Genomic DNA, 26,887 nt, shown 5'->3' on the forward strand with positions numbered 1-26,887 from the left:
GCAGGAAATTTGGAATTAAGGACGACCGCTTGTCTCACACTTCTTCATTTGTCTTGGGAAATAAAAATAATTCAGGCACAAAGTAAATGAAATGGCACTGGAAATGCCATATTACTAAATTTCCTGGCTTTTATGGCAGGGAATGAAGAAGGAAGAATAAATGAGGTCTTTTGTGTCCTTCAGTTCAAAGGGATGGCAACAACATCCATCCAGGTCTTCGGTGTCAACAGAGACCAAGACCAATTTATTCAGGTTTATCGTAGTGTTACGCAGCCAAGACACTGGAGAGATTCTTCCTTTGAGGGCAATTATTTTCTGTTCTTTTAGTTGAGCGGTTTATTGGGCTTTTTTTGGTTCAGCTCCATTGGGAGTTACTTGGATGTCACAGAGCAGGTTCAACCCCCCAAAAAAATCTCATGTTTATGAAGGTGCAGATTTTAGAAGGACAGAAATATTTCCTGGCTGAAGATCAAAGTCTTGCACTATTCCTATATGTCTATATGCCATGTGCAGTCTTGCAAAGTTACTTCTAGTGCTTTTGTTGATGTTGTGGAGTGTTCTTTTGATGATGAGCTTCATGGCTTTTGGAGAGACTGTTGCAGAACATGGACCAAAGGGTAAGGGCCCAAAAATTCATCTGAATGACCAAATAGGCTTGCAGCCTCTATGTAACTCTCCTAGGAGAAGGTTTGTGTGCTTCTGTAACAAGTTGCTGGTGCAGAGAGCTGTTAAATAAGCCTGTTGACAAAGAAAACTGGCTTCTGTAAATTGGTAATGACTTACTGGGTTTCAGTTCAAAGGCTTACCTGGGAAATTTCTATGAGCTGACCAGTTTGGACCGTGTTTACATTGTCTCCCAAAATACATGAGTGTGAATAATCTGGTTTAAAAAGGATGTGGACTAGATTTTGTGTCAGGGGTGTTATTTTCTCTGTGTGTACCTCAGCATGGAGGAGAGGTTTTTAAATCTTGTACGGAGATGGATACAAATACCAGAAAGGCCTTTGGGCTGGAAATGTGGTGGGCATGCTGCAGCGTTTGCTCTTAATCCTTTTTATTGAAGAATGGTGTGCGTGAAGATTCAGTTGTTAGCTGTATGAACAAAAGAGATCAACATTAGGCTTGTTCATTCTTTTGCCTTTCGCTCCTCTTGGAACTCATTACTGCCCTGTCACTAACTGAAATAACATGGGGACCAGCCGTACACAGTGTCATTTCCTCCATCCTAATTTCACCATCAGGGCAGATTCCTCCATGCAGAGCATGCATGCATGGAACAACTAGACTTTCTACATGCAGCTTTTTTTCCTAAATACAGTTTGTTCATCACCTTGTAGCATGCAACATTTGAGCCCTTGGGTGTATGGTGTCATAACTCTGGTGAGTGTTGTGGAGGCACCCACCTACCTCTGTGTATGGGGAATTGGTAATCACAGCCTGAACCTCTGATTAATCAGCTGAGGCAAGTGTTGGGTCAGCTGTGGGAGCACAGGTGAGAGTAATTTAGCTGTGCTCTCAGAAGGGGTGGAGCTTGACTCCACCTCCTCTAGACCTCATTTAAGGGCTGACCACTATTAAGGCAGCATCTCTTGGAGATTGTTCCCTGGTGGACATTGCCTCAGCAGTTCCCAGCAGACTGAAGGCTTCCATACAGGTGAGTTTTTCCTGCAAATAACCTTTTGGGTATTTACCACCATCTTTTCATTATTGTCACTGTACACTCTGCAATCAGTGGAGAGCAAGCAGGGTTCTATGTGAGTCACTCAGCAATGCACCAAACCCCAGGTAGATGTGCAGATAATGTACACTTATAACACCTAATGCCTGCTTTCCTCTGTGATGCCCCTACCTGTAGATTCCTTCAGGTAGCTCAGAAGAATTGTGGCCACAAAAGTGACCTGGAGAGGAGAGCCCAGCAGCCAGCTCCCATGCCAGCATGCCAAGCAGATGTTCTACATCCTCCTCCAACACTGAGGTATGCTTTCTCAGCATCTCAGCACCATGAATGTTTTGGTATGTGATGTGTGGGGGTCTGGGAATTTGGCTGCCCTTGGGCCATGGTGTCCAAAGTGTGGGTCTGAACAATTGGTCTGCATGCACTCTGTGGCCACTTGGAAAATGCTGCCGACTGAGCCAAATTCCTTCCTGCAACTTGCACGCAAACAAACCACTAATTTCACCAGCAGTTGAATACGCATATCTGAGGGTGAAATTTGGCCAGAAGCCTTTGGTCAGAAGTTTTAGCATAACCACCCAGAACAAAAAGATGGTGAATTGCAAGTGGCATTTTGCAGAGAAAGAAAGGGGTGGGGGGAGGAGGAAAAACTCAGAAATCAAAGCGTTGAAAAGCTTTTCCATTAACAAAACTTCTTCGTTCTTTAAAAAGCACAATGGCTATTGATGGACCAAAAAGCCCACAAAAAACAACAACAAAAAAAAAACAAGACAGCATATGCTCTTGAATATATTCTGGTCCCACTGGATGGTCTCTGATATTTTTTTCAGAAGAAACCCTTGGATAAACACTCCGTCCTACGTGGAAAGACACATAGCATGTCATAAAAAATCGTTTGTAACATGTTCTGGGAGACACACCAATGCTGTCAAGGACAGGGAGCTGCTTAGCTTCACTTTGATTTACAGATAAATACAGCATGTCTGGGGCTCCCAGTTGCTGACTGCACGGGTGAGCTCCCGATTACGTGCTGTGCTCTAACTCCATGGGATTAATTGGGACCACCTGGAAGCATGGCAGCGAGCTCGACCTTCCTGGTCATGCAGGGTTTTGTGTGCTAAGGAGCTATGCTTGCATGGAAAAATGGGGCTTAGGTCCTTCTGTCATGGGTCTGGGGACCTAGAATAACCTGGAAAGAGGATATTACAGAATCAGGATTTTCTGTTTATTCTCACATAAGCCAGAGCTCTGAGCATTGGGTGTGGATATATCTCCCTGTTATTTATTTATTATTATTATTTTTTGCTATTATTTTAAATTCTGGTGCACATTCTAATGTTTAGAGGGTATAAATTTTAGGATTTTCTGTGTGTTATTGAGACGAAGAACGACAGTTGGTGCCCAGATAAGATACTCTGATGTTTCCTATGACAAGATGTAACTCCTGTGAGCACTTGTGTCCTTTAAGCCCATACTGCAGGAAAAGAAATGTGGGGGTGGAGTGGCTTGGAGTAAGAGGGGATGGGGTTTTATGGAAATACCATAGCAGCAGGTGATTCCATTTGGGCAATGCAGCAGTTTGCACTGGCCCTGTTGATTTTATTACTTTGTTGGCTTCTGTGTGAAGGTAATGCATGCAGAATGATTAGCTGGGGCTCTGTTGGTCATTAATTGCTTGGCTTTCCCTCTGGAACTGGCAGGCGCTGTTCAGAAGACCTTTGTATGTTAACAAAAGGGCCACGACACAGCAGGAACAACGTGTTTCTTGTGTAAGTAAACACTGGGTTTTTTTGGTACAAGGTGGATTTGGGAGAAAAGCTGGAACTTGTGGGAAGGAGCAGAGCAGTCTGGAGGATGTGCCGTGGAAAACAGCTTTGCATTGAGAAGCTTTTTTTTCAGTATGTCCCAGCAAGGATATGAAAAAAAGTACAAGTGGTTCTGCTGGAAGGGTTATAACACTGAAGAGAAAACCTCATGTTTTGCAGATGGAAAGAGGATAATAAACTCTCTGTGTGCGTGCAGTGAACAGGAGTGAGGTGAAATTACCTTGTCTAAGAGCAAGAGCTGCTTGCAGGTGATATTTCACTGCATTGTTGTACACTGCTCACATGGCACAGGCCAGCTCTACACAAGGCTGTGATGGCACGAGCACTTGCCAGCAAAGAGAAGCTGCTGAGCTTTTTTCCAGGGCTTGGTTTGTGAGCCCAGCCCCAGGTGCTCCCCAGCAATGCAGCAGGTGTGGGCCATCATCTCCTCCTGCAGTGGTCTCTGATTTTGCCCACAACTGTTTCTTGCTGCTCCTGGTTCCTGCAGCTTAAGTATGTACAGGCAGCAATGGGGATGCAGTGCCTCTGTGCTTTCCCAGGCAGGAGTGTTGTGCTGAGGCCAGTGGTGAGTCTGTCAGCATTTTGTTCTTCCCATTCTGGCTTTTGCACTAGTATCTGCTTTGCTAATTCTGTGGGGGGATTCTTCTTGTTGGATTTCCAGCAAGGAAACACACAAGTGAAGATGCAGGTATTTATCTAGCATGTAGAAATGAAGCAGCCTGCAGTTTGGTACTGGAGCATAGTGGTCCACGTGCCTGAAATAATGGGGCTTATGCTTACTACCTCAAATACACCATTGTGGAAATGTTGATCAGAGGCACTATTGCTCTTTTTCTTTTCTTCCCCCCTTTTCCCCAAAGGACCTCTAAGAGCACGTCCCTTCCTCAGGTCTGCTCTCCACCAGCTTTACCTCCCTCCCTGCCCTCAATTGAAGACAGATGCCAGGAAATATTTCTGCTGTACAACTGAAGTGAAAACATACTGGGGGGTGGGGGGAGCTTGAAGGGGTTCGCTGCATTTACAACTTAATTATTGCCATTTCTGTAACTGTGGGCAGAGGTAGGGCCAGTGGTGTGCAGCTTCCTGCATCCTGTCTGGTGCTAAGATGGGACAGAGGCAAAGCACTGCAGGCCTGAGATGATCCCCAAGGTGATGGCTCCTTGAGCATGCACGGAGACTTATTTTGGGTGCCCTGACTGAGGAGGACTGTCAGGAAAGCATCCTTCCTGCCTGGTAGTGCTGAGGGGACTCATTCTGGAGCCTTCCAGGGGGTTCTAGAGGGCACTTGCAAGCTTTGACCCTGCCCTCCCCCCTCCTTCCCTCAATTGAAATCGGCTGAAGAAATGGCAGGAACGCTGCTTTTTGCTGTGTTTTGGCAGCAGAAATGTGGGTTTTGCCTCTGTGTAACAGATCTTGGGGCACTACGTCAGGTTTCTGGGATCCCTGAGGCTCCTGGCTCAGCCAAAGGGAAGCATTTGAATAGATTTCCAGTTTCAGAGCACTGGGTATCTCAGTGAGGAGGTGTGTGGGTTTGGTTCCTGGTTTTCTGTAATCACATAGGAAACTCTCCGTGGTGTTACTTTATGGGAGCGAGAATATGTTTTGTCTAAGGAAAGATAGAGAAAAGTTGCTTTGACGCTTGCAACCAGTAACATATTTTGCAAGACAAGCTGTTTTGACTATGGGGTGTTTGACTGAGAAGTTAACGAAAGACAGCGTAATTTCACTGCTATTGTAGTGTGAGCATAGGTGGCAGCTATGCCAAGAAAGGTATCCCTCCCTCTGGTTTTCCTTTTTAGCAGCTGCTGTCAGTGGCGATCTCTGACGGCCCTCATTGCTGCTGAGCAATGCTGTGCCACATCTAACTTAGCATAGCACTGCAGCCAGACAGTAATTTTTGTCAACAGGGATAGCTGCTTTATGTAGTTTTTAATGGTTTCTTCTTTCCTTTTTCCTTTTTTCTTTTCTCTCTCTTTTTTTTTTCTTTTTTTCTCCCAAAGGCATCAAACAAACAAGCCTTCAAAATGAAACAAGCCTAATTCTTCTTTTCCCTCAGGAAACTATTTTTCCATCTTTTCAGGAGCCAGTTCTAGCTGGTCCCTGCTGCTGGGCCTCAGCCCTGCATGAGGGAAGCATCAAACAGGGCTGGGAGCACTTGGGAGAAGCTTTTGGGAGAAGCACTGGTCTGCAATTCCCTGTTTGCCAAAGTGCCAGCCTTCAGTATGAGAGAATTTGACTGGTTTGACTTGGAGTATGCAGTGTAGATCCCCAGCCTTTGCAGCCTTTTTATCCACTGGAGCAATAAGCATTGGTCTTGGAACTCTCCTGCACACCTGCCATTACTGCTCATAGTTTAATGTGTCAGTCCTTTTGCATATGTTATTTTTTCACATCTGCTTTTCTAGACATCATTTGATTTACCCTGCAAGGAATCCAAGGACTTGGCCATAGCAGCACAGGAGCCAAAGGCAGAGCCTGCTAAGACGGCAGTGTCCCTTGCAAAGTTGGATGGGAAAACACTGCATGCTTGCAAATATCCTAAACAAACAGAGGGCAGTTTCAGAGAGGTGAAGGCAAGTGAGTGAAACCAAAACAAACTATTGCTTTAAAAATAATATACGGGCCCAATCTTTGCTACAGTGGACTCTGCAATTGTTTGGGCCTCAGCTGAAGTGGCTATAAAGTGCAGCCACTCAGATATGACGGTGGTTTATACTACTGTGCTAAATGTGTGTTCCTAGAAGAGGTGCTGCAAATGGAGACCCAGGAGATGAGTGGGTGCTGTATGGTGGAGACATGACTGCAGATATGCCCATCTCTGCTACGTGCTGATCAACGCCTCAGCTCTCCTGCACAAGAAACGTGCCTGGTTAACCTTTGTTGTCCCTGCCAGCCACTGTGCTCCTGCTCTTGTGCAGTGCTGGTGCCCATCAGGGCAGAAACCACCCACATGCTTTCAAGCTGCAGCACTGGCTTTTAGGGGTGGGTTTCTCACAAAGGCTTTCAGATGAGGTCTTCCTCATTCAGCTAATGACTGGCAGTCTTCTCACCTGCTTTTCAGTCTTTGACAGTCCACAGATGATGACTCTGAGGAAGCTCATTCTTAAACTCTTAATTTTCCCCCCAGAAGCTCAGTTTGATCCCATGCATGTTTCTAAGCAGAGCAAAGGGAGCTCCTAAAAAAACATGGAGCCTGAGGAGGCTGTAGAAGGCTTGTGGCGAGGTGGTTGTGCCTCTATCAGTATCAGACAGACAATCAGTAGACAGGGGCCCTTGCTCTTTACTACCCTGGATGGCTTCTTAGGCATCCCACAGCACCGCTGCTCACTTCCCATGGTGAAGCGTGGAATGTATCTCTTGGAGGTGTGAGATGAGCATCAGCAGGCTCAAATGATGCCATGGTGACAAGCCTTTCCAGACCAGAAAGGCAGCGTGTTGTTCACCATGGGTAGCATTAGATTCAGGGCATGTATGTAAGGGAGAGCTTTGGTAGTTTTGTCTGGAAGCATTCTGTGGTTGATGTTTTATCTGTTCTTCTTCCCCAAATGATAACCCTGGTCAGCATTTTATCTGAGAGCAGCTTATGGAGTAGAGTCATTAGTCTCGTGTCACAGATAGAGGAAGGGATGGTGATACAAAGAGTAAATGGCCTTTCTCAATGCTACTGAGCAGAAGAGTGGCAGGGGTGGGAAAAGGATCATACTGTTGTTTTATCTATCAGACCATGCTATTTTAGAACTGTGTGTGGCTTGAGAGAGCAAGGCTAAAAAGACAAAAGATATCACAGGGACTGGTGGGGAAGCCACAGACCAAATGCAGGTTCACATCTGCCTATGGTGCAGAAAACCATGTCTTTGAATGCTGTTTCCCTAATGGATAAATACAAACAAATGTCCAGCTCCAGGCATTGAGCCTGCCTGTGGGATATGGTATGTGTGCCTTGCCTGGTCTGCCGTTTCCATTGATGGACGTGTGGAACAGGACAGCTCCAAAACATGCTCCCAGCTGCATGTGGGGTTGTTTCAAGGCAGTGGCTACCTTGTCTCACTGGTTCACTTCAAAGCAAATGACAGCTCAGGCTTGTCATCAGCAGCAGCAGCACTTTAGCTCCCTGTTGCTATGAGCGATGTTGGAGTGTCCCATGCATAACGTGCTGCTGGCCAGATTCTGTCTGTAACCTAATCCAGGGCCAAAAGAACCTTTGATTCTGCTCTGGCAGGAGAAGAGAGGATCTTGTGCCATCCAAATCTTTGCATGCATGAAAGCGACATGGTATTTACTTTACTTTAACGCTACCCTGGATCAAAAATAATTTTAACAGGTTGAGCAAGTGTAGCAGAGTCACCCTTGAAAAGGCAACCTGAAAGGACTTACCCTGGGAGACAAATCCCAAATCTGGCAGCAATCAAGCTACAGCTGTTGAATAGGCTTCTAGGAAAAATAACAGGATAGCGAGGCAAGGCTGACAGCTGAACTGGTACAGGTGGTGGAATGTGATGCTGCCTCACCAGGAACTGCTATGACCATCAACCCCTCTTCAGCTGTAAAAGAAAAGGAAAGCATGCTGCAGAGCAGGCTTTGGAGTGCTAGGAACAAAGCTGATTCAGGAGCCAAGCGCACTGGGATACTTGCTGGTACGTGCAACTGGATTTTCCATCTGGAAGGCATGAGTGCCTGGCCCAGAAGCCAATTTAAAGTACAAATTAGATCTGGCTGTATGTCAGAATCTCCTCCCCGAAATGCAGTAAGGACAGGGTGGTTATATAATATAAACCATTCTTGGTGATTTACTGGTCCTGAAACAACAAACAAGCCAAGGAGGAGAAAAAATGGTTTGCAGAAGAATTCAAAGCCAAAGGATTTGGGTAGAGGAATTCAGTCCATATGATCCGGCAGAGATGTGTGCTGCTATTCCTGTATGTCTTGAAAGGAAACTGCCACCAGATCCTCTGCTATTTTCTCTTCACAGGGCCCTACTGATAGGCATGATATTTCAGCCTCTGCGCTAACTCCCATGCTCCAAATACACAGGGCCAGTTGTGTGTGGCCCAGCACCCGTGGGAGGCAGCTCTCTTCCTGTCAACATGCGAGGAAGCTCTTGGGAATGGCAAAACCTGTGCACATGGCACAGGCTGCACTAGCTTTGCCCATACCCATCATGGTGCCCATGATGCTGTAAGCTACCTGTGCAGGATGAGCTTTTGCAAGGTGGGTGCTGGGCAGGAGCACCCATGAGGGGAGCTCTCAACTTGCTTACTCCTTTTAACACAGGGAAGCGATTCTTATTCACTGCACTGTGTATTGGCATATGAGCAGAGCACCTAAATGTTTTGAGCCTAAACAATGTGAGCCACCTTTACTGGCTAGTGTCCTTAAAGGGAAATTGCAACGGTGTGTTTACTACATTTTAATACTAATCTATTAAGTATTTTTGCTTTATTCCCTGCTGTTGTGATTTGCAACAGGCCTCTTAAATTTGAAGCAGGTATCAATGCTCAAATGCAACTTCCAGTTATTTTTATGTCTATGTGTATAAAGCAGATAGCTATGATTTATTGAGGAGAAAGACGGAGAAGGTTATTAAGCATCACAAGGCAGTTTCAGATGCCTGTGGTAAGATGGGGAGGAGGCTCAACTCCTCCCCTTGTGTATGTAGAGTTTTGCGGCTGGAGCACCCGACTCTTCCATCTTCTCATTGGGACCTGTCACAATGGATTCCTTTTTACTGAACCAGCACAAATAGGGAGCAACTGCACTGATGTCAAGCCAGCTTGAGATATATGGGATGAAGCCTAGGGAAGCCAAAAGTCTTTTTTCCATGGGCTGTAACAAGTCCCAAGTGAGAGGAATTGGGCCTTTTCTTTTAAAACAAGTAGTTTTCTTGGCAGTCTGCTTTGGATGTGCCCCTTGGGTGCACCAGAATGAAGAGGAAGCAGTGTCCTGAAGGAAGACCACAACCTTGGATATGCACTTGTGAACCAGCCTTGCCAGAATTCCTTTGGGGTGCAAAAGCGGCTTTCCATGCTCCTCTAGCACTGCTGCTGAAAGGATGCAGACTCGCAGTGACATCTGAAAAACACAAGGAGTGGGAAGAGAATACAGATGGCTGAGGATTTGCTGATAGAGCTGCTTACGAGTGAGGCTAACCCCTTGGCAGGAAGATTTACATCAGGTACTAAGAAAGCAATGCTGGTACAAGAGAAAACCCCTGAAGCAAGGAAGGAGCTGTGCTGCTCTCCAGCACTGCTTCTCTGCCCTGACATCAGGCAGGGGCTCACATCTCCCCTTCCTTGCTTTTACTTTGCTCTCCCCCCCTGCTGAAGTGCAGAGACGAGCTGTGGGGTGAAGGCAGAGGGCACGAGCAAGGGCTTCAACCTGTGCAGGGGAAGCTGTGGTGTCACAGAAGGACTTTAGCAGCGTTCCTTGTCTCCTGGGTTTCCCCTGTGAGCAATTTCCAGGGAAATCAAACCTGACTCTGCTCCATTAGCTGCTAACATCCTGGCTGCTGGGCCTGTCTTTTGCATTACAACGGAGCAGAGCTGCTTGGCATGCTGCTGTCAGGATCCGAGTGAGCTTTGATAAAAGACCAAATGTTAGAGCAAAAGGAACTTCTTACCAAAAGTTGTTTTCAATTTCCTGAACTAGCTATATCCACTCCCCTTTGCTCCTGGACTCAAGCAATCCATCTTCTGGAGGAGCCTTGTTTCGTTATTTTTACTTCTCTCAGTGCAGTTGACACTTTGTCTGGGTTTCCCAACCGTCCCAGCTCCAATTCATTAGCTTCAAAGGCCAAATAAAGCTGCTGTGGGTTCCCCAGCTGCTCGCGCATGGGCATATGCCTTGGTGTTGTAGGCTTTGGTTTCCAAGGCTGAGATGCGACACAGCTCTGCCTGCCTCAGGGTATGAGTGCTGTGCCTCCTATGGGCAGGGGCACTTAGGGCTTGGCCATAGGCTTTTGGGGTTTCTAACTTGTCTTGTAGTGTTCTCATCCTGTATGTGTTGCTTGTCCAGGTTTCTGTGCAGCCTGAACGGCTGATGCAAAAGGTGAGAGAAAGGGGTGGCTTAGAAATGTATCCCTGGAAAATAGTAGCTGTGACTGAACAGGACCCTTGTGCTGGGCAAAGAGGCAGGGTATAAGGAGTGTGGGCTTTTAGGTGGATGCAAGAACCCAGCTGGGAGCTGGGTAGTGAGACTGGAGGCTTTCAGCAGTAGCAACCTCACAGAGCTGTTTACTATTAAAGCAGTTTTCCTGAGGCAGGTATCTCTCAGTCCTAAGCAAAACCCATCTTCCACAGGCTGCTGTGTGTGTTTTTAAGTTAGCAAATTTTGGTAATGCTGCTGCCGGCATGGAGGCTTTTCCTTGTTTTACTTGCAGCAATGTCATTCTTCTTAATTAACTTCTCTTCCCCTAGAAGTCTTACCACCCAGGCTCTGCAAGAAACAAGATAACAGAAAAAATGAGGCCAGCAGAGATGACCATCTTTAGACTCCCACGGCACCCAGCACGACCCATTAAAAATCAGCTCCAGATCGGGTGGAAAAGAAAACCTACTGCCAAAAACAGAATAGAACTGTTTCCCACCCCCTGCTTGGCCGTGAAGTATTTCCAAAGAAGAGGCAAGAGGTTAGTTGAAAACACAGGGTATGTGGGCATCTAAACTATGCATCCACCTCTTGCTTCCTGCTGCTCTTACAAAGTTGATCTGGGATTTCCTTCTGTGGTTGGGGTATGGGAGATGGGGTTGTCAGCCTTTAGGAGGTGTTTGTTTCAAACTGAGCAAAACCAGGGTTTGATTAATCTTCCCTTGGAGGTTCTGACCCAGCCTCTGCAGGAGCTGCTGGTGGCCAGGCTCACATCATTGTCTTGGCACAACCCAGCTCTGCTCTGTTGTGCGGCACCTTTCTGCCACTGCAGTTGCATGAAGCAAGTTTGGCTTTGACAGGAGGGAAGCAAAATTGAGCATGGATGTTTTAAGGTTATGAAAATATAAAGCCCTGACTGGCTATGGCTAGCTTTGCTTCTTTCTTTCTGTCCTTGTCAGGGCTAGGAGTTCATATTGTTCAGTGAGTTTGTTTTGTAGGGACCAAGTGATTAAAAACAGCCATGATATTAATATGTGTGGACAGTACATTTTTTTCCATGCATTTTTCATAACCCTTTTCCCAAAGGATTGGAAGCGCTTTTATTTTATAACTCCACAATGAGTTGGAGCAGCTCCTAAGGCAGGAATTGTTCTTCTCCATGGGCTACTTAAAGCTTCCTATAAACTACTGCTAAAGTAGGTAGATAATATTCAGTATTTCTGACCTGTATTTGTAGCTGTGTATTAAAGGAGAGGCAGGACTGGGAATGCTAGAGGTGAGCCTGGGGTTACAGAAGAGAAAATGATGGCTGTAAAGATGGTGAGTATATGCATGTAAGCATATGGGTACAGACACATTTCCCTAGAAGCTTTTCAGGGAAGTTTTGGTATCAGGCCTCTTTTGTACTTCAGTCACCTCTGATGCCTAAGAGAAAGCATATCTAGTTGAGAGTAGAGTTTCTCTAAAGATGCGTGGCTTATATTTTTAAATACATGTGTGCCTGTGTAGCTTTTCCCCCTCTTAGCACTATGCAGTTCTCTAAATATTGTCTAAACATGAGGCGTGGGGTCATTAAGAGATCATTAAGTCAGAGTAAGGCCCCTTGGTCCTTCACAGCCCTTGGGTGGGAACATCCCATCTTGTTTGCCATCTGGGGAAAGGCTCCCAGTGGCTGATGGGACCCTGGTGGTGTCCCTTGGAGAACTCAGGCTTTGTGCCCCAACTGAAAGGCAAGTGGGTCACTGTGGTAGATGCTGCCATGCTGCAGGATGGGTAACATTGCCCTGCCACAAGCCTGCAGTCTGTGGGACACAGAGCAGCTGAGGACTGGGATGCTCATGATGAGGAAAGCTCATTTCTGTGAGCTCTGTGACTGTTCTCAGTAGACAGAGGTTTTCTACACCCTCCACTTGCCCCTTTCATCCCAAACACTGCTTCTCTCCAGCAGCCCCCCCAGGATGTCCTGCTCACCCTGCCTTATGTAGGAGTGATGTGGCTGCACTTTCCTCAGCCCCTTGCAATGCTTCTTCTGAACAGTGTTTTGTGAAGGGATTGTCTGCAGACCCATATACTTCCACTTGGAAGAGTCCTTTTCTTCCCTCTTGTTTTTTTTTCCCATCCTCCCTCCCCTCCTCTGCTCTCAGAAAACATCTGTTTCCAGATGTTGTTCTTGAGTCTAATAAACGCAGCAAAAGGCCTTGAGTTCATATATTTACAATAGCTGGAGATGTCGGCTGCTAGTTAATGGCTCTTTTGAGCACATCAAGACTCCCACATTTCCTGGGGGAGGGGGGGGGGGATAAAAAGAGAAGTGGGGTTGGGCTTATTTTCTCCCTAGTAAACAGATCAAAAAGGAGAATCTTTCTACAGGCGGTTGTAGAGATTGCTGATGGGATTGAGTGCAAGGCCATCTCCATGCAGTTGGCCTCAGCTTCCAGTTAGCGACAGGAAGAGCACGTTTGCTTTTGTTTTTCTTTTCATTAAAAAGCTCCACTTAAAATGAAGTATAGTAAGGAAGGTCTGCTGCTGTTGCCCACCGTTTTCCAGGCCAAATGAAGACTCTCTAGGTAGCTCGCTGGCTTGAAACATGTGTGCAGAAGTTTGGCATCTCATCTATGCTTGGCTCTCTCACTTCTGACTGGTGGTGTGTAGTGGTATCTCCTGGAGCCAGAGGGCCCATGGTCTTCTGCAATGAGACTTCTTTGCTGCCTGCTATGCCCCATGAGGAGTTCCCACATATCAATCCCCTTCAAGCACTGTGTGCCTGTAGCAGAGCAGCACTGGGGAACCTCTCTGTGATGGACTTTGATGCCCTCATACAAACGTCCCAGGATGGATAAAGTGGTAACAGTTACAGACTTATGAACCTGGAGGCTCTCATACCTGTGTGTAACTGTATCCAGTGCACTGGTTGACCCAATGCCATGTGCTAGATGTGAAACACTTTATTCTGTTGGATGGATACATTCAGTTGTCTCAGGAGATACGTATTACCTTATATTTGCTCCAGATTTTGTTCTATGTTTGTGCTGAGGTCTGTAACCACCCCAGGAGGTCCTGTGGGGTGGTAAGTGATGGATATATATGGCCACTGTCCTTGTCAGGAGTTGGATCAAACTTCTGGAGAAGAGCTCTGCAGTCCAGCCTGCTCTGAGAGTCACTGGTCAGTGAAACCACTCTGATCTGTTGAGCATCTGCTTCTACTTGACCAATTTCAAGAGTCGTGAACTTACAGGAGGACTGGTTTCAGGCTGGCACCTATCATCTCCTAATCTGCAAAAGAAGCTGAAGGTTGGGCTTAGCTTCACTCCAGGAGCAACGAGATGACTCTGTGTGCTGAGGTGGTCTCTGGAGGCAGCTTGTTCAACAGGCAGTGCTGCATGCTCAGTAAGCACAGTTGGCTCAGGTTTGTAGCTAGAGTAGTCCTTTTTTACTGGCATGGGTTGACAGGCCTCCTAAATGCCTCATGGATAGAAAAATTAACCCCCCCACACACATCTGCAGCCAAGGCTTCCCTGTGAAACCCAGCTGACTGCAGCTACAACATACCCTGTAAGTGAACTGATCAGCTGGAGAGGAGCTGGAGGGGAGGCAGGAAAAGGCACTTACAGAGTCATTCAGGCGATGCTTGTGTCTGGACAACAGGATCTTTACTGCAAATCAGAGTGAAAGAGCAGAGAGCTCTCCCCAGCTGGTGCAGGGAAATGAAATGTAGACACCCAGCAGATTTCCGCTTTCAGCTTAGTGGGTGCATTTTCATGATTTCTGGTGCTTGGGCTGGTATAAATGAGACAGCCTTCAGTTAAAGCTATGTATGATACAGGCAGGCTGCTGCTGTCCTCAGTAGCTCAGCCATGGCCTTTAAGTCATGTACTTCAGTGTTCTCTAGGATGTCCAGCATCCCAGTTATTACCCCATGTAGATCAACAATTCCCAAACATTTTATCCTCAGCTTCTCAGCACCTCCCTTTCTTTTTTTGTCCCAGGTTATTTGGTGAAAATATTGCTATGATGCCAAGTGGCACTTCAGGAAGCTCCGTGGATCAGTAATTGCTGTCCAAACACCAAGCTGCAGAGCCATGGCCTTGGTGAGTCCTTTCCCTCTACAAAGAAACAGGCTGTGAATGTATGGATGTCTGTGAGTGACTGAGCAAGGGGTGTCAGATGGGGGAGCTGCGCCTCCTGAACAAATAGACACCCTGTATGTGCCTGGTTTATGTATTACACAGCCCTGTTCGCTCATATGAGAAACTGATGAAAAGCTGTAGCCATCAGAGGAGTGTTCTCCATGCACTCCAGAACAGCAAAGCAAATTTGACCAGTGAGATGGCAACAAACCTGCTAAAAGAAATAAAGAAAGGATTTCCTGCCTTGCAGACACTAAAACTCCATTTTGGGAAGCAAGTGACTGCAAAAATGGCATGAGGCAGTTCAAAGAATTGGGGCTGTGTGCTACCGGGCCCTCCAAGGGTTTGTCTGGAGGAGAAGAAACAAGTCTTGCTTGCTTTAGCCTGCTCCCCGAAGGTCAATTTCTTCCAGCCCTCTGAAATGGAGAGCGGGCGAGAGATGAATATGAGTTTTCTCTGCCAATAATTTCCAGCACAGACTGCACGCAAAATCTTCATTTAAAATGTGTAAATGACAGCGAAGGAGCCACAAGGGAGCCAGATTTTAAGAGACCAATTTGCTGCCCTGTTTTTAACGAGTGCGTGCAGCAATGGGCCCTGTGCTGCTTTGCTGCTGCATGTGCAAGAGATGTAGATCAAAGGATGGATGGACAGACCGGGACTCAGCAGACCCCATGTGTCACTCTGGAGGATAAAATATTGTATGTCATGCTTGGAAAATCCGGGGGAGGTGAGCCTCTGTTACTCTTGAGGAACAGAAAGGGGCCTTATTTCCTGAACGTGTGGCTTGGGGCTGCCCTGTACCACGTTCTGGGGGAGCTGCTCTCTGCCAAGGGGGGTTTCTGCCTGTTGCCCCATGTCCGGTGGGACGGGGGAGATGACAGGAAGCTCTGCTTCACTAGAGGGCTTCAGCAGATTCATTCCTCTGAATGCCTGAGGTTCCCTGGACTTGTCAGATTTTAGGACCAGCTCAAGCCCCAGGCGTTCCCCACCTCGTGCTATAGTTTGCCTGCCTGGGGCATTGCTCTCCTCTGCCCGTAGTTAAGTTTTTGCGAGCGCCCTTGACTCTTAGCTTTGGTTTCCGTCTGTTTCTCTCCCGTTCTCCCCCTGCCCAGCTGCTCCTCCCGAATCCTGGGCTCAAAATACCCCGCTGCCTCGGTGCCGCCTAGGGGTCCGGCTGGGGGCTCGGCAGCCCACTTGTGCCGTCCCTTTTGCGCTCTCCGGCTGCGGGGAGAAAAGCAAGGAGCGGGCTGGTGCGAACCCAGCCTCTGCTTTACAATCTCTTTCCTGCCGCTATAAATAACCTCAGCGAGAGCCACTTCAAAGGGAAGGGCTGGCGGCGGAGAGGTGGTTCGGGGACCGAGCGGGACCGGGGCGTCTCACATCCCAATCCCACCCCGGCGCTTTGCATAAATAAATAAATCATGCGGAGAAGGAGAGGTGGAGAGAGCGGGAGAGCAGAGGAGGTTACTTTGGGAAGCCGCGGCTCGCTCAACCCAGCCCCGTCTTTTGGAGGGAGTGTGTCATGTTACAGAGGAGCCACGATCAGCCAGAGCACAGCGTCGCCGGAACAGCTGAGAATTACCTCTCTCTAATGGGGACTTTCATGTGTGAGCTCCTGGCCGGTCTGCGAAGGAACTGAAACGGGCAGCTTAGGAGAAAATCAAAACCTACCAGCGACTCAAAAGACTGAAAGACAGAAAAAACGATTCTCCTCAGATTTTTATTTTCTCTCCGAATCTTTGCTGCGGTTGGATCCGTTTTTCCCCCCCAGCACCTCTTTTTGTATGTGTGCGTTTTTGTTTTTCATTTTTTAGACACCCCCATCCACTTTTGTCATTCTTGCTGTTAGTTGTCATTTGCTGGCACCGGGATCCCTTTGGACGTTTGTTTTCTATGCCTTCTGGATTGTGCTTCTTGGAATAGGAGGGAGGCTTTATTTATTCTATTTATTTATTTATTGTTTCTCAGGACAGTGAGGGAATGTTGGAGGAGAAGAGCTGGAAAGGTGTCGGCGAAGCAGCTTTTGATAGGGGGTGCGTGGCTCCCCCCAGGACCGGCGATGGGGAGAGATGCTGCCGCCTCCCGCTGCTGTTGGGCTCGGGGCTGCCCGGCATCTCCCTGCTCTCTCTGGTGCTCAGCCTCCTGCTTTACTTTCGGACCTCTGATCTGCAATCCCGGGTGTCCCACTTGGAAGCGGATAGATCCACGCAGCTCCCTGCCTGGCTCTCAGCAGACCAAATGGAGACGGCTATTTTGGGAAGAGTTGACCAACTGCTTGATGAGGTTGGTGTCCTTTTATTTTGCGTGGATGGTATGCCTTACTATAGGTTTTAATGCATGTGCGTGCTTGTATGTTTGCAGTGTATGTTTCTCTCCACTTTAGAAATGTATTTCTGTGGGAGTGATGCTGCTAGGCTGGATTTCCCATGCTTTCAGGTCCATCCCACCTCTCAAACCTGCCTGGTGTTTGCTTCCCTCAGCCCTGTCAAAAGGGGAGACCTCATTCCCATTCCCTGCAGGGTAGAAGAGCCTCCATCCCTTTCTGTTTGGTGACTGGTGGTATTGCCTGCTGAGACAGCTGGGGCTGGAGGTTAAATTTGTGAATTCAGTGTAGGTTTGAGACCTGGAAGAGGGACGGGCAAGGTACACTATAGCTGATGGGAGGAGGAAAGCCCAGGCTGTGCTGTAGCAGCAGGTAGCTGCAAAAAGGCCAAGTCATGACAGGCTGGCTTCTCTGTTGTACTAGTCCTGACCCCTTCCACTGCACTTGGCTTTGGAAATGAGATGTGCTGGTGCTGCCAAGATAACTTCTGGTACTGCTGGGGCATCACTGCAAAGCATATGGCCATGCTACACCCGTTTGGGTCCCATCCAAACCCCACTAGAGCCAGGAGGCTATTCCTGTAAGGCTGAGGACAGGGGAGCTGCTGTTAAAGAAGGCTGAGCTTGAGCCAGTAAAGAGGGCAGAAAAGCATGAATTTTCACCATTGATCTGCCAGTGCCTTTCCTTTCACTGTGCTGATGCTGTTGAGGTTTGTTTGCATGCTTTTACCCCATGAGTGGTGGGCACCCTGCAGGAGCTCTTGCTTCATCAGGACTTTGAAGTCATTTTGATATGTCAGGGGCTACGCAGGCAACATTGCAGAAAAGAGAGCTGTGAGGAGAGTAAGCACAAGTGCCACTGGCCAGACTGGTACTGCACAGCTGCACCTTTGGGCAGGGACTGCATTCCCACCAGCGGGCAGAGGATGATGTGCAGCGTCCTCCTCATCACTGCTTGTATGAGCCTCTCGGGAAGTCAGGGTTTATCCTGGGTGATTTGAGACGTGTTGCAGGACCCCTCCTGGGAGCAGTGCCGGAGGGCCGGATGGACAGGGTGTCCTGCTGCCTGTGGCACCTTTCTGCCTTTTTATAGCCCAGCTTAACAAGGAAATGGGGCTATCGCACTGCCCACGTGCCCATCATCACCCCTGCTTTCTGAGCAGCCCTGCAGTGGTCCCAGCCCCACAGTCAGTGCAGGCAGCAGCCATTGGACAGGGGCTGCTAGGACTGCTAGCTGATTGTTTGGCCAAAGCTTCAAAAACAGCTTGGAGAAAGGCACCAGAGCCCATATAGGAGATGCCTGGTGAAGGTCTTGAGTTTTTAACATCTGGGGAGAGCTGCTGCCTGCAGGATTAGCAGGAGGGCTGTGCACCCAAGTGCAGGACCTTCCTCACCCTCTTTGTCTGCATAAGCTCAGCTCCTGATGCAGCCGTTTTGGGGGTAGTGGCATGGGATGAGTAGCTCAAGGTGCAGGGTGGAGGTCTGCTATGATGGTGGGCTGGTATATGGGGCTCTTGTTTAGGGAAGGGAAACACGCACATCCCCGCTGTCCTTTTCATTATGTCTGAAGTGAGGCTAAGTCGTGTGGTCTCCCAGACTGGATGGTAAGGGGCAAGAAGGATAGAGAAAGACAGAAAAGAAGGAAGGGAACAAGGAAAAGATGAAAGAAGAAAAACTGGGAAAATAAGAGACAGTGGTGAGTTGGGCTGGGGAAATAGTGGCTGTGGCCAGAACGGCTGTGGTGGGTGTGAAAGCGAGATACTTGTTCCCCCTCTTGCCTTGCTGCTTCACTGCCACATTCTTGCAGTTTCCTCCTGTTTTGACCTTAATGGGTTTCACAGCTTCCAACTCCACCTTATCCATCACCAAAATAAAATAAAATAAAATAGTAAGGCTTTAAAGAAGCCTCAGCTTTGCAAGGAGCTCGCAGTGGTGGATGGGGAGGTGGGAGGTGATGGACATAGGAGGGCGCTGAAGCAAGTCTGAGGTCGGCCCTTGAAATCTGGTGAGGTTGGGGGAGTGCTGCTGGTGAGCAGGAAAGGGCAAAGGTCTGGTGAAGGTGCTGAGGGCTGGTGGCTCTCGCCCAGGGCATGCTCCAGCTTTTGTTATGGGTGAGTTAAATCTCTGTTGCTCCTCACTGCTATCCATTCCCTATCTTCTCTGCCTGTGAGCTGGAAGAACATGAAGAAGCAAAGCTTCTGAAGCCTGATAGAGGAGCTCTAAGGTTGTGCTTAAATTCATATTGCTCTGAGCTTGAGCACGTGGTGCCCTCCAGACCGTGACACATTCACATCTGGGTGTCCCCAGGGTGTGCAGGCAGCTGCAGGGGCCATAAGGATTGCACCAAGAAGTGCAAAATGCCAGACATGGCAGGTGCTCGCTGGACAAGTAGAAATAAAACAAAACTGACAGGGAGAGGAGGTGGGCTGGTTTGTATAATGTGTTAAGTAAGTTTAAGCCAACTGGTGGGAATGTTCCATCTCAGATCAGCAGGACAAGCAGGGTGGCAGATTCTTTGTGTGAAGAAGCCTGGCCAGCACTGCTTTGCTTGTTATGGTAAGAACTTCTTCCTGGTGTCAGCAAACACCAGAGGGGAGTTTTCTGCAAGGCACAAATCGACTGTTTTCCCCTGAAAATGTCTGCATGGAGTGGGCCAGAACAGGCAGTTCAGAGAGAACTTTGGCTATGTGTAAGAATTCCTCTGCATTTATGGGGCAACAGAAAATCATATAAAGAGCACAAATAAACTCACTACTGGTATTTGTAGTAGAGAGAAAACTTTCCAAAGAAGAAAACAAGGTCTTTTCCCATGCTGGGTAACATTTGGTACTGTTTTGCTTGCTAAAAGCTTGGCAGGGTGGAGAGCAGGATGGGTTTAGTGCTGCTGGAAGGGGAAAAAGAGCAGGAGGTGTGTGTGTGTAAAACAAAAGCAGGTATCCTCTAAAGCCTGGGGGAAGGTCACATGCCCTTCAGCTCCCTCATGGGTGTTTTTGGCCTCTTGGGTTTGGATCTAAGGTATTTGTCACCTGCCAAGTAATGCCATAAAGAATGAAGGGTTGTGCCATGAATGGGAAGGGGGCTTTGGTCATCACTGCTGTCTCTGTATTTCTCTGGGACACTCTCCTTGCTTAAGAAAGCCAAGGAGGAACACCTGAAAGCTCCTTTTCTCTCCTCACTTAAAGCTTTATTTATTTATTTATTTTCATCATTTGCTTAAATATCTTCAAAACTATAGTGAAAAATGCATCCTCAAGTGTCAGAAAGTTTTCTCTAAGCCTTGCCTCTGCGAGCGGAAACCATTAGGATAAAATCATGAGAGTTCTGCTTTTCCTTCTGATTCTTTTGGTGGTTAAATCCCCCTTTCTTCTGTCTGCCTGCAGTCCTTGAACCTGGATGGCTTAGCTTCATGATTTCCCTCCATTCAGGAGAGCTCACTGCTTGCTTTTACTCTCTGCCACATAGTCCTGAGTTTCCAGGGACTGGACCTTTAAGAAAAAACAGTAAAATTGGAGATAAAACAATGAGAGTTAACAGAACCACCAGCCCTTGAAATCCTCCTGATGGTTGTAATAGATTATCTATTTAAGACATGTTTCTTTTAGCTGCTGGAGATAGTGGTGGGAAATGATTTCACCACCCCGGGTGACTGCAAACAACTGCATCTGCTAAAGAGCTATTAATCTGCCCCCTTTGAAGAAGTGCCCTCTCTTTCACCTAATTTCAAGTGCCCATCCAAAATAGACAGTTGCAAGGCTTAGGAGGCCCCTTGTAGGAGCTGGTCAGCTCTGCCACTGGCACGAGCTTCTTCAGCCGCTTTCATATGTGTAGGGGGAAGATGCAGCCGCTAAGTTGCTGGAAAACATGTCAGGCAAGAGCAAGCATGCCATATGGGCAGACTGATGTTCGGTCTAAGGAGTGCTTTTAGCGTTTCTGCCTGGGCAAGAGATAGACAGTGTCTGTCCTGTTGCTCAGTGCTCTAGATATCACCCAGGTGAAAAAGCCAACTGCAGATCTCAGGAGATCACAAACACTTAAGATTTCCAGAGACCAAATAATTTAATTTTTGCTTACAAAAGTCAGCCTTTGCCCTGAAGTGACTGCTTTCTGTTGTGTTGGAAAAGCTGCTTTTAGAGGAAAGCCTTTTCTTTTTTTTGCTGTCTTTAGCAAATCTAGCTTCTCATGTTGGACCAGGCAGGATTTTGCACAGTGGTAATGAGGGAAGCAGAAAACATTGGGAATTTGTTTTGCTTCACCATCTCAGCCCAAGTTTGACCTAAGGTCTCTGTAAGCCAAAGATTTTTTTCTATTGCTGTCAGTGTTTGTTCAATAGACTCTGCTGGAAACTGAAATCCAGGCGCTCCTAAATTCCTGCCAGGTTTGGTTCCTGCTGAAGAGGTGCAGTCCCACAGCATTTTGAGTGCACTTTGCACTCACAGGGCCTGTGGAGCTCCTGGGCTCTGGGGAGGCACCTAAATGGCCCGGGATGGGGAAAATGCCCAGCATTGATGAGTGCCCGATGGACACTTGGTACCAATGTTTGCCCTGCAGAGCAGCACCCCTGTCTCCTCCAGGGCCTGTTTTCCATGGGAAGGCTACTTCAGCAGGCCAGGCTGCTTCCACTTTCCCAACCCTGCAGATAAAGTCGTGGGGAAATGTTGTCACTCTTGTTCCTCTCCTGGCCGTGCTTGAATCCTGCTGGGTCATCACTTCCCCTGATAAGTTTGGTTATGCTGCTGTTCTCCTGGTGTGCCAGCAGAGGTGCAGCCAAGGCTTCTTGTAGCAAACCCTAACTCTGCTCACCCCTGGACTATTCCTCCCTGGTCCCCAGGGGACCTCTGTGTTTGTTATGTGTTTCCTTGCAGGTTTCTCCTCTATAAAAAGGGTCCTGCTGCAGGCAGGGTGTCAGAATCTTGCTGATTAGGAACTGACTTCCTGCTCAGTCCATGTGAACCATCAACTCTTCCTGTATAATCATGAAAGCTGTGTGAAGCCTGACTCCCAAATACAGGAACCGCACTCAGATGTGGCAGTCTCACATTGAGACATTTTGATTGGCGTGTGCGTAGATGGAAATGCGAATACTTATGTTTGCATACCATTGAGTATCCAAATAAAGCCTCTGCTGTCCTATTTGTGCCCATGTTTGACCATTAGCACAGAGTGTTCAAAGCCAGACAGTGCTGTGGAACAGAGCCGTGCCAGTTGGGGTGGCAGTTAGATGGGAACGTGCCCAGATGCAAGTATCTCTGCTTTTAGACTGAGACAGCAGACACAGATAAAATGCTGTGTGGGAACTGGCAGCTCCTCTCATGTGAAACCTTCTCCCCTCCCTGATATCACATCAAGTCGCTATCAAAACATTTTAATATACAGTGCAACAAAGATGCTCTGGAAATAGTCCATTTCTGCTCAGTTGTAACAGCTCACTTTGATTTAGACTTGCAATAAGGGAGCCAGTCCCTTCAAAGTGAAAAATAGAAGCACTCCAGACAGTTCTACTGTTCTCTTACCTAGGAAGAAATGTGCATTTATTTTCCTTTCTAAAACAAAATGTCCCCAAACTGATGTTTTCTTGCAGGATGCTGCTCATTAACTTGTGAGAATCAGATCAATTATATATGCTCCTGGGCATGGGCTTCTTTTAGTCTAACATAGGATTATTTCTTTCTCATGTCAGCCCTGGCTATGAAGTAGGCTGGACTATAAGAGGATGCAACTTGCACAGCTGGGCTTGAGGGTTACCTGGTAAGAGGGAAGGTCTCCTTAGCACAACACCCTTACAGCTCAGTATTCTCAAAGCAGCTCAAATCATTAACCAAGTGTGATTCACAGGCATTAATGAATAACTTATTTGGATTGATTTGCATTTTCTCTCTAAATTGCAGTTATTTTAATTATGTCTACAAGCGGTACTGTGGATGTTGACCCCAAAGTGCATTTTGCTCTGGATGTGGGTCAATTTTATTGATATTTACATTGAGTGAGGAGGCCATGGCCTTGGGTGTACCAGCACACCAGCTCTATTAGAAACACTAACTCATTGGAAATGAGCATTTTGACACTATTCCACCTTGTGAAGGCTCTCAGTAGGTTTTGTTTTGTTCTGCGCTGCAGTAACATTAAACTTCAAAGCCCGTGGTGGTTTAATGAAATGCCATTGCTTTTTTCAGGCCACTTTCTGCTGTAATTTTTGATGCAGCCTTTCTGTCTGTTCAGGTGTCTCTGTGGGCATATGAGGTCTTCTACGGAGGGAAGAGTACCTTCTTCACATCTCTGTTTTTCTGTCTTCCAAGTGAGTCTTCTGTGAAATGCAGTTTTCTCATGAGGATGCGATCCCCACTAATGGCTCTTGACTTTGTAATGCCTGTCAGGAAGACCACATTTGGAGGCCATTATGAAACTCCGCTGGTCTGCTTCTAATCAAACCCTAGTTAAAGACTATGAACTCTAATGCCTCTTTTCATTCCCAAGCTGGTCTGCTCTCTCTCTCCCATCTCTACTTGGGTAGTGTTGCCCGATCCCACTTTTCCAAGAATTTGAGGCTTTGGGTTTCAGCAGTGTTAGTGACTCCATTTACTCTTTTTCCTTCCTTAATAGAAATTGAAGTTTCACTTGCCGAGACATCGAGAAGTTCGAGAGACGCACCAGCGATGCAACTGCCCAGCAGGTAGGGGTCTGTGACTGCGGGCACCTTGGAAGGGTATATTTGTCTGCTTCTTTGAAGGCTTGTATAATGCCACATTGTATATGAATGTAAAGTTATGCATGCTTGGGAAATGAATGTGGACAAGCACGTAGTGAGTTTGTACGTAAATACTAATTATGCATATGACAGTAAAAGCAGATAGTCATCTGGATAGTCAGTGGAGAAAGAAAGATGCATCCAGGGGGCAAATGTTCCCATTAACTTTAGATATCAACATTGAGGTGGGCAGAATGACTTGTAGGAGTTGTATCTTTTTGGGTAGTTTGAGAAGGGTTTGAGGAGCATAGACTAGACCCAGTGCCAAAGCTGAATAGCTAAATTTTGGTGAGGCAAAATGCCTCTGAGCAAGGAGATTTGAATTCCTTGGTGTTATACAACTATCTGAGGCATCTTTCAGAATAACAGCCTTCTCTTACAAGCACCCATATGTTAGGGTGGTTGAATGAAGTGGTCACTGAAGGTCCTACTCATAACACAGAGAAATCTTTTGGGATTGCTTAATTACATTATGTTTTTAATCATGCTAATATCAAAAGGCTCTTTGAGACACTTCTTCTCAAGTGGTTTCAATACAATAAGTGACAAATTGCTATGGAAAAAACATTTGTGAATGGCATTTCATTCCATTACTATGAATCATACAGCCTTCCTCATTGTCTTTTGGTACATTTGATTGTGCAGAAGAAATGGATGTGAAGGGTAGCCAGCACTCTTCTAAACTTGTTGAAGTTTTGGAAGATCTTGAATGTGTATAACCAAACTTCATCTCAAAAAGAAAGAGGCCGAGAAAGTTGTGCTTGAATAAGTATCTAAGACTTGCGTTTGTATATTCTGTGGTTTCTTTCTTGGTTTTCCTGGTACCTGATGTGAAGTATTTTACAGTGTTTGGCAATGTGGATGTCAATGTGCGTTTTAGTATGGTCAGCAGTTGGACATACATAAAAGAAGTGATAAAGGGGCCTGTCTTTACTATAACAAGTGTTTTCTCATACTCAGTGTGTTTAGGTCTTTGTTCAAGCATAGGAGGTGCATTCTCTTTCCAGATTAGAATGGATTTCTAAGGTAGATTGAAAAAGCATTATGTAAAGCTCTACAGGTTTGTGATGGAAGAGAACTAAAATCTAGGATCCAGATTGGCATAACAATGAGAAATGTCCCCTTAAACAGCAGGAACAATTTTGGTTCAAATTTAAAAGATCTTGTAAATGAAATGTCTTCCCCACTTCTCCAAAGATGGATCAAAACTGCATTCAGCTGTTGTGGCAGGTGAGGTCTTGGTTTGCTGTGAGCAGTGCAGAAATGAAGGCACCTTTTGCCAGCCATAGTCCCATCTCAGATATTTTACTGTGGGATGTTTCCCTTCAGTCTCTGTGCCAAGACCTTGGGAATCTTCTTCCCCATTGCATTTTTTTGTGTCCATATGCCCTGAGGACCAGACAATGTGATTCTTCTGAGACATTCAGAAGCGTTAAGATGTTGCAAGACTTGGCACGTGCATATTGCTTCTCACCGGCCTACTCCACCACCTATAAACAAGCACGCATCATGTTCCTCACCAAAAATAAATGTTTATCAGTAGTGACATTTCAGTACATCCTTAATTCTGAGTAAGGTTTCTGTGTGGCAAAGAGGGGGAAAAGGAAGACAAGTTCATCTGCTGAGCTGTTCAGGATGTGGAGGTTCTGGGCAGGGTCACCCGTTGCCATAGGAGAGCTTCAGGACATGAGAGTCTGAGAATGTAAATGGTTTAGGAAAGCTGGGAACAGGGGAGCAAGAAGGCTGTGAAGTGTGTGACTGTGCCTTCGCTATCTGAGTGCACACGATAAGGACCGTAAGAATAACATGGTCAGGAAAACAGCACAGCTGTATTTATAGCAAACGATAAGGAAATATATGTTTCCTTCAGCTGGGAAGCTGGTACTTCAGATCACTTGGTCTGGGACTGGGCGTTACTACCTGTAAGCAAGATGTTGCTCTGTGGCATTGTGTTTTTCCAGTTCAGAGGTTACATGGGGCTTCTCCACCACTCTGGAGAAGCTTAATTCAGGTTAGGAAAAGGCTCTGAAGCCTCAATGGCAGCAGTAACTGTACTGAATTGGCAGCAGGGCCAGATGTAGGTGGGGATCTCTGCACAGGGGCAATACTCGTGGGATTTTGGTGGGACCTGGGTCTGATTTCTTGGGTAGAGCCTTCCCTTGTAGCTTTTGTTTATGTGAGGGAAGTGTTTCTTTTCCACCTGGGGTCTGGGCATGGCTGAGAGCTCAGGACAGCTACCTGCGTTTTGGAGGAGCTGCTTGTGACCTCCCTTGATTTCTGCCACAGAATAACATTGTAATGAAATGCTGTGAGGGAAAAGCATTGTGTTTGAGTTTGACAGAGTGAAATGGTGATCCTTACCAGTCTGATCCAGACCCAGTTACAGTACAGACTTTGTCTGCCTGGACAGACTCAAACAGCCAAAGAATACCACCAAGACCCCCTCCCACAGCCTTCCTGGTGGAGGTGGGCGCCTGTGTATTTTATATACTGTGACTCTTTTTATTAGACCTTTCCCATCTTCCTCTCTTCAGCTCCTATTTTCACAGTCCCCACGTGGCTGTTTTTCACTCTGCTGGCTCTCCACTCCAGTCTTCAATATCCCTTAAAAAAATAAAGGGCCTTTCCCTCTGCCTCCGCACTGCTTGTTTTGGTCCGGTTTCTCCTTAGGCAGGTTGGGAGCCTGCAGTGCTGGAGGCGGTCAGCTGCACAGGCGGGGAAACAGCTCAGAAGGATGACAAATGGCTTTTCCATCCCTCCTGGGGCACAGAAGGGACGTGGGCTTGGGGAGATGGTGGCTCTGGCCCTTCAGCTCCTGGGAATGGATGGTCAGCAGGAGGTTGCTCAGCCCCAGTGCAGCTTGATGTGCCTTCTAGTGTTAAAGGGGTCTCGGGTAGGCAGGGGGCAGCTGTGGGGGTTTTGGTGTTGGCTGTGAACTGAGGTCGTCTTGGGAATATCTTTTGGTCTGGGCAAGGGAACACCCTTTGGGCATTTCTTCTTGCACAGAGCCTCACCTGCGTCCCCTGCTGCCTGCCCCAGCCTCTTGGCTGCTCTCTTCAGTATTAAGAGTAGGCTACTACTAGTACTACTACTACTGCAACTCAGAATG

At 47.1% G+C, this 26,887-nt stretch overlaps 1 protein-coding gene across 2 annotated transcripts; it reads left to right on the forward strand.

Moving 5' to 3' along the window:
* Positions 1 to 1,568: 1,568 nt before the first annotated feature.
* LOC146759948 (uncharacterized) lies at positions 1,569 to 26,784 on the forward strand. 2 transcript variants are annotated; one of them, XM_085555059.1, is made up of 6 exons: positions 1,569 to 1,654; positions 1,856 to 1,975; positions 3,376 to 3,444; positions 10,917 to 11,125; positions 14,571 to 14,672; positions 16,683 to 16,953. In XM_085555059.1, exons 2-5 carry the CDS (start codon positions 1,937 to 1,939, stop codon positions 14,632 to 14,634), a joined length of 381 nt encoding a protein of 126 aa, XP_085411185.1. In that variant the 5' UTR covers positions 1,569 to 1,654; positions 1,856 to 1,936; the 3' UTR covers positions 14,635 to 14,672; positions 16,683 to 16,953. The 2 variants fall into 2 exon arrangements, 1 of the variants encoding a protein (XP_085411185.1); XR_014948862.1 differs by lacking the exons at positions 1,569 to 1,654; positions 1,856 to 1,975; positions 3,376 to 3,444; positions 10,917 to 11,125; positions 14,571 to 14,672 and adding exons at positions 16,064 to 16,496; positions 23,634 to 26,784 and having other exon boundaries at positions 16,683 to 16,997.
* The last annotated feature ends 103 nt before the right edge of the window (positions 26,785 to 26,887 follow it).

The sequence above is a fragment of the Coturnix japonica genome, chromosome 8 (assembly GCF_054131305.1).
Source record: "Coturnix japonica strain WE chromosome 8, WE-NBRP24, whole genome shotgun sequence".
In the NCBI taxonomy this organism is placed as follows: Eukaryota; Metazoa; Chordata; class Aves; order Galliformes; family Phasianidae; genus Coturnix; species Coturnix japonica.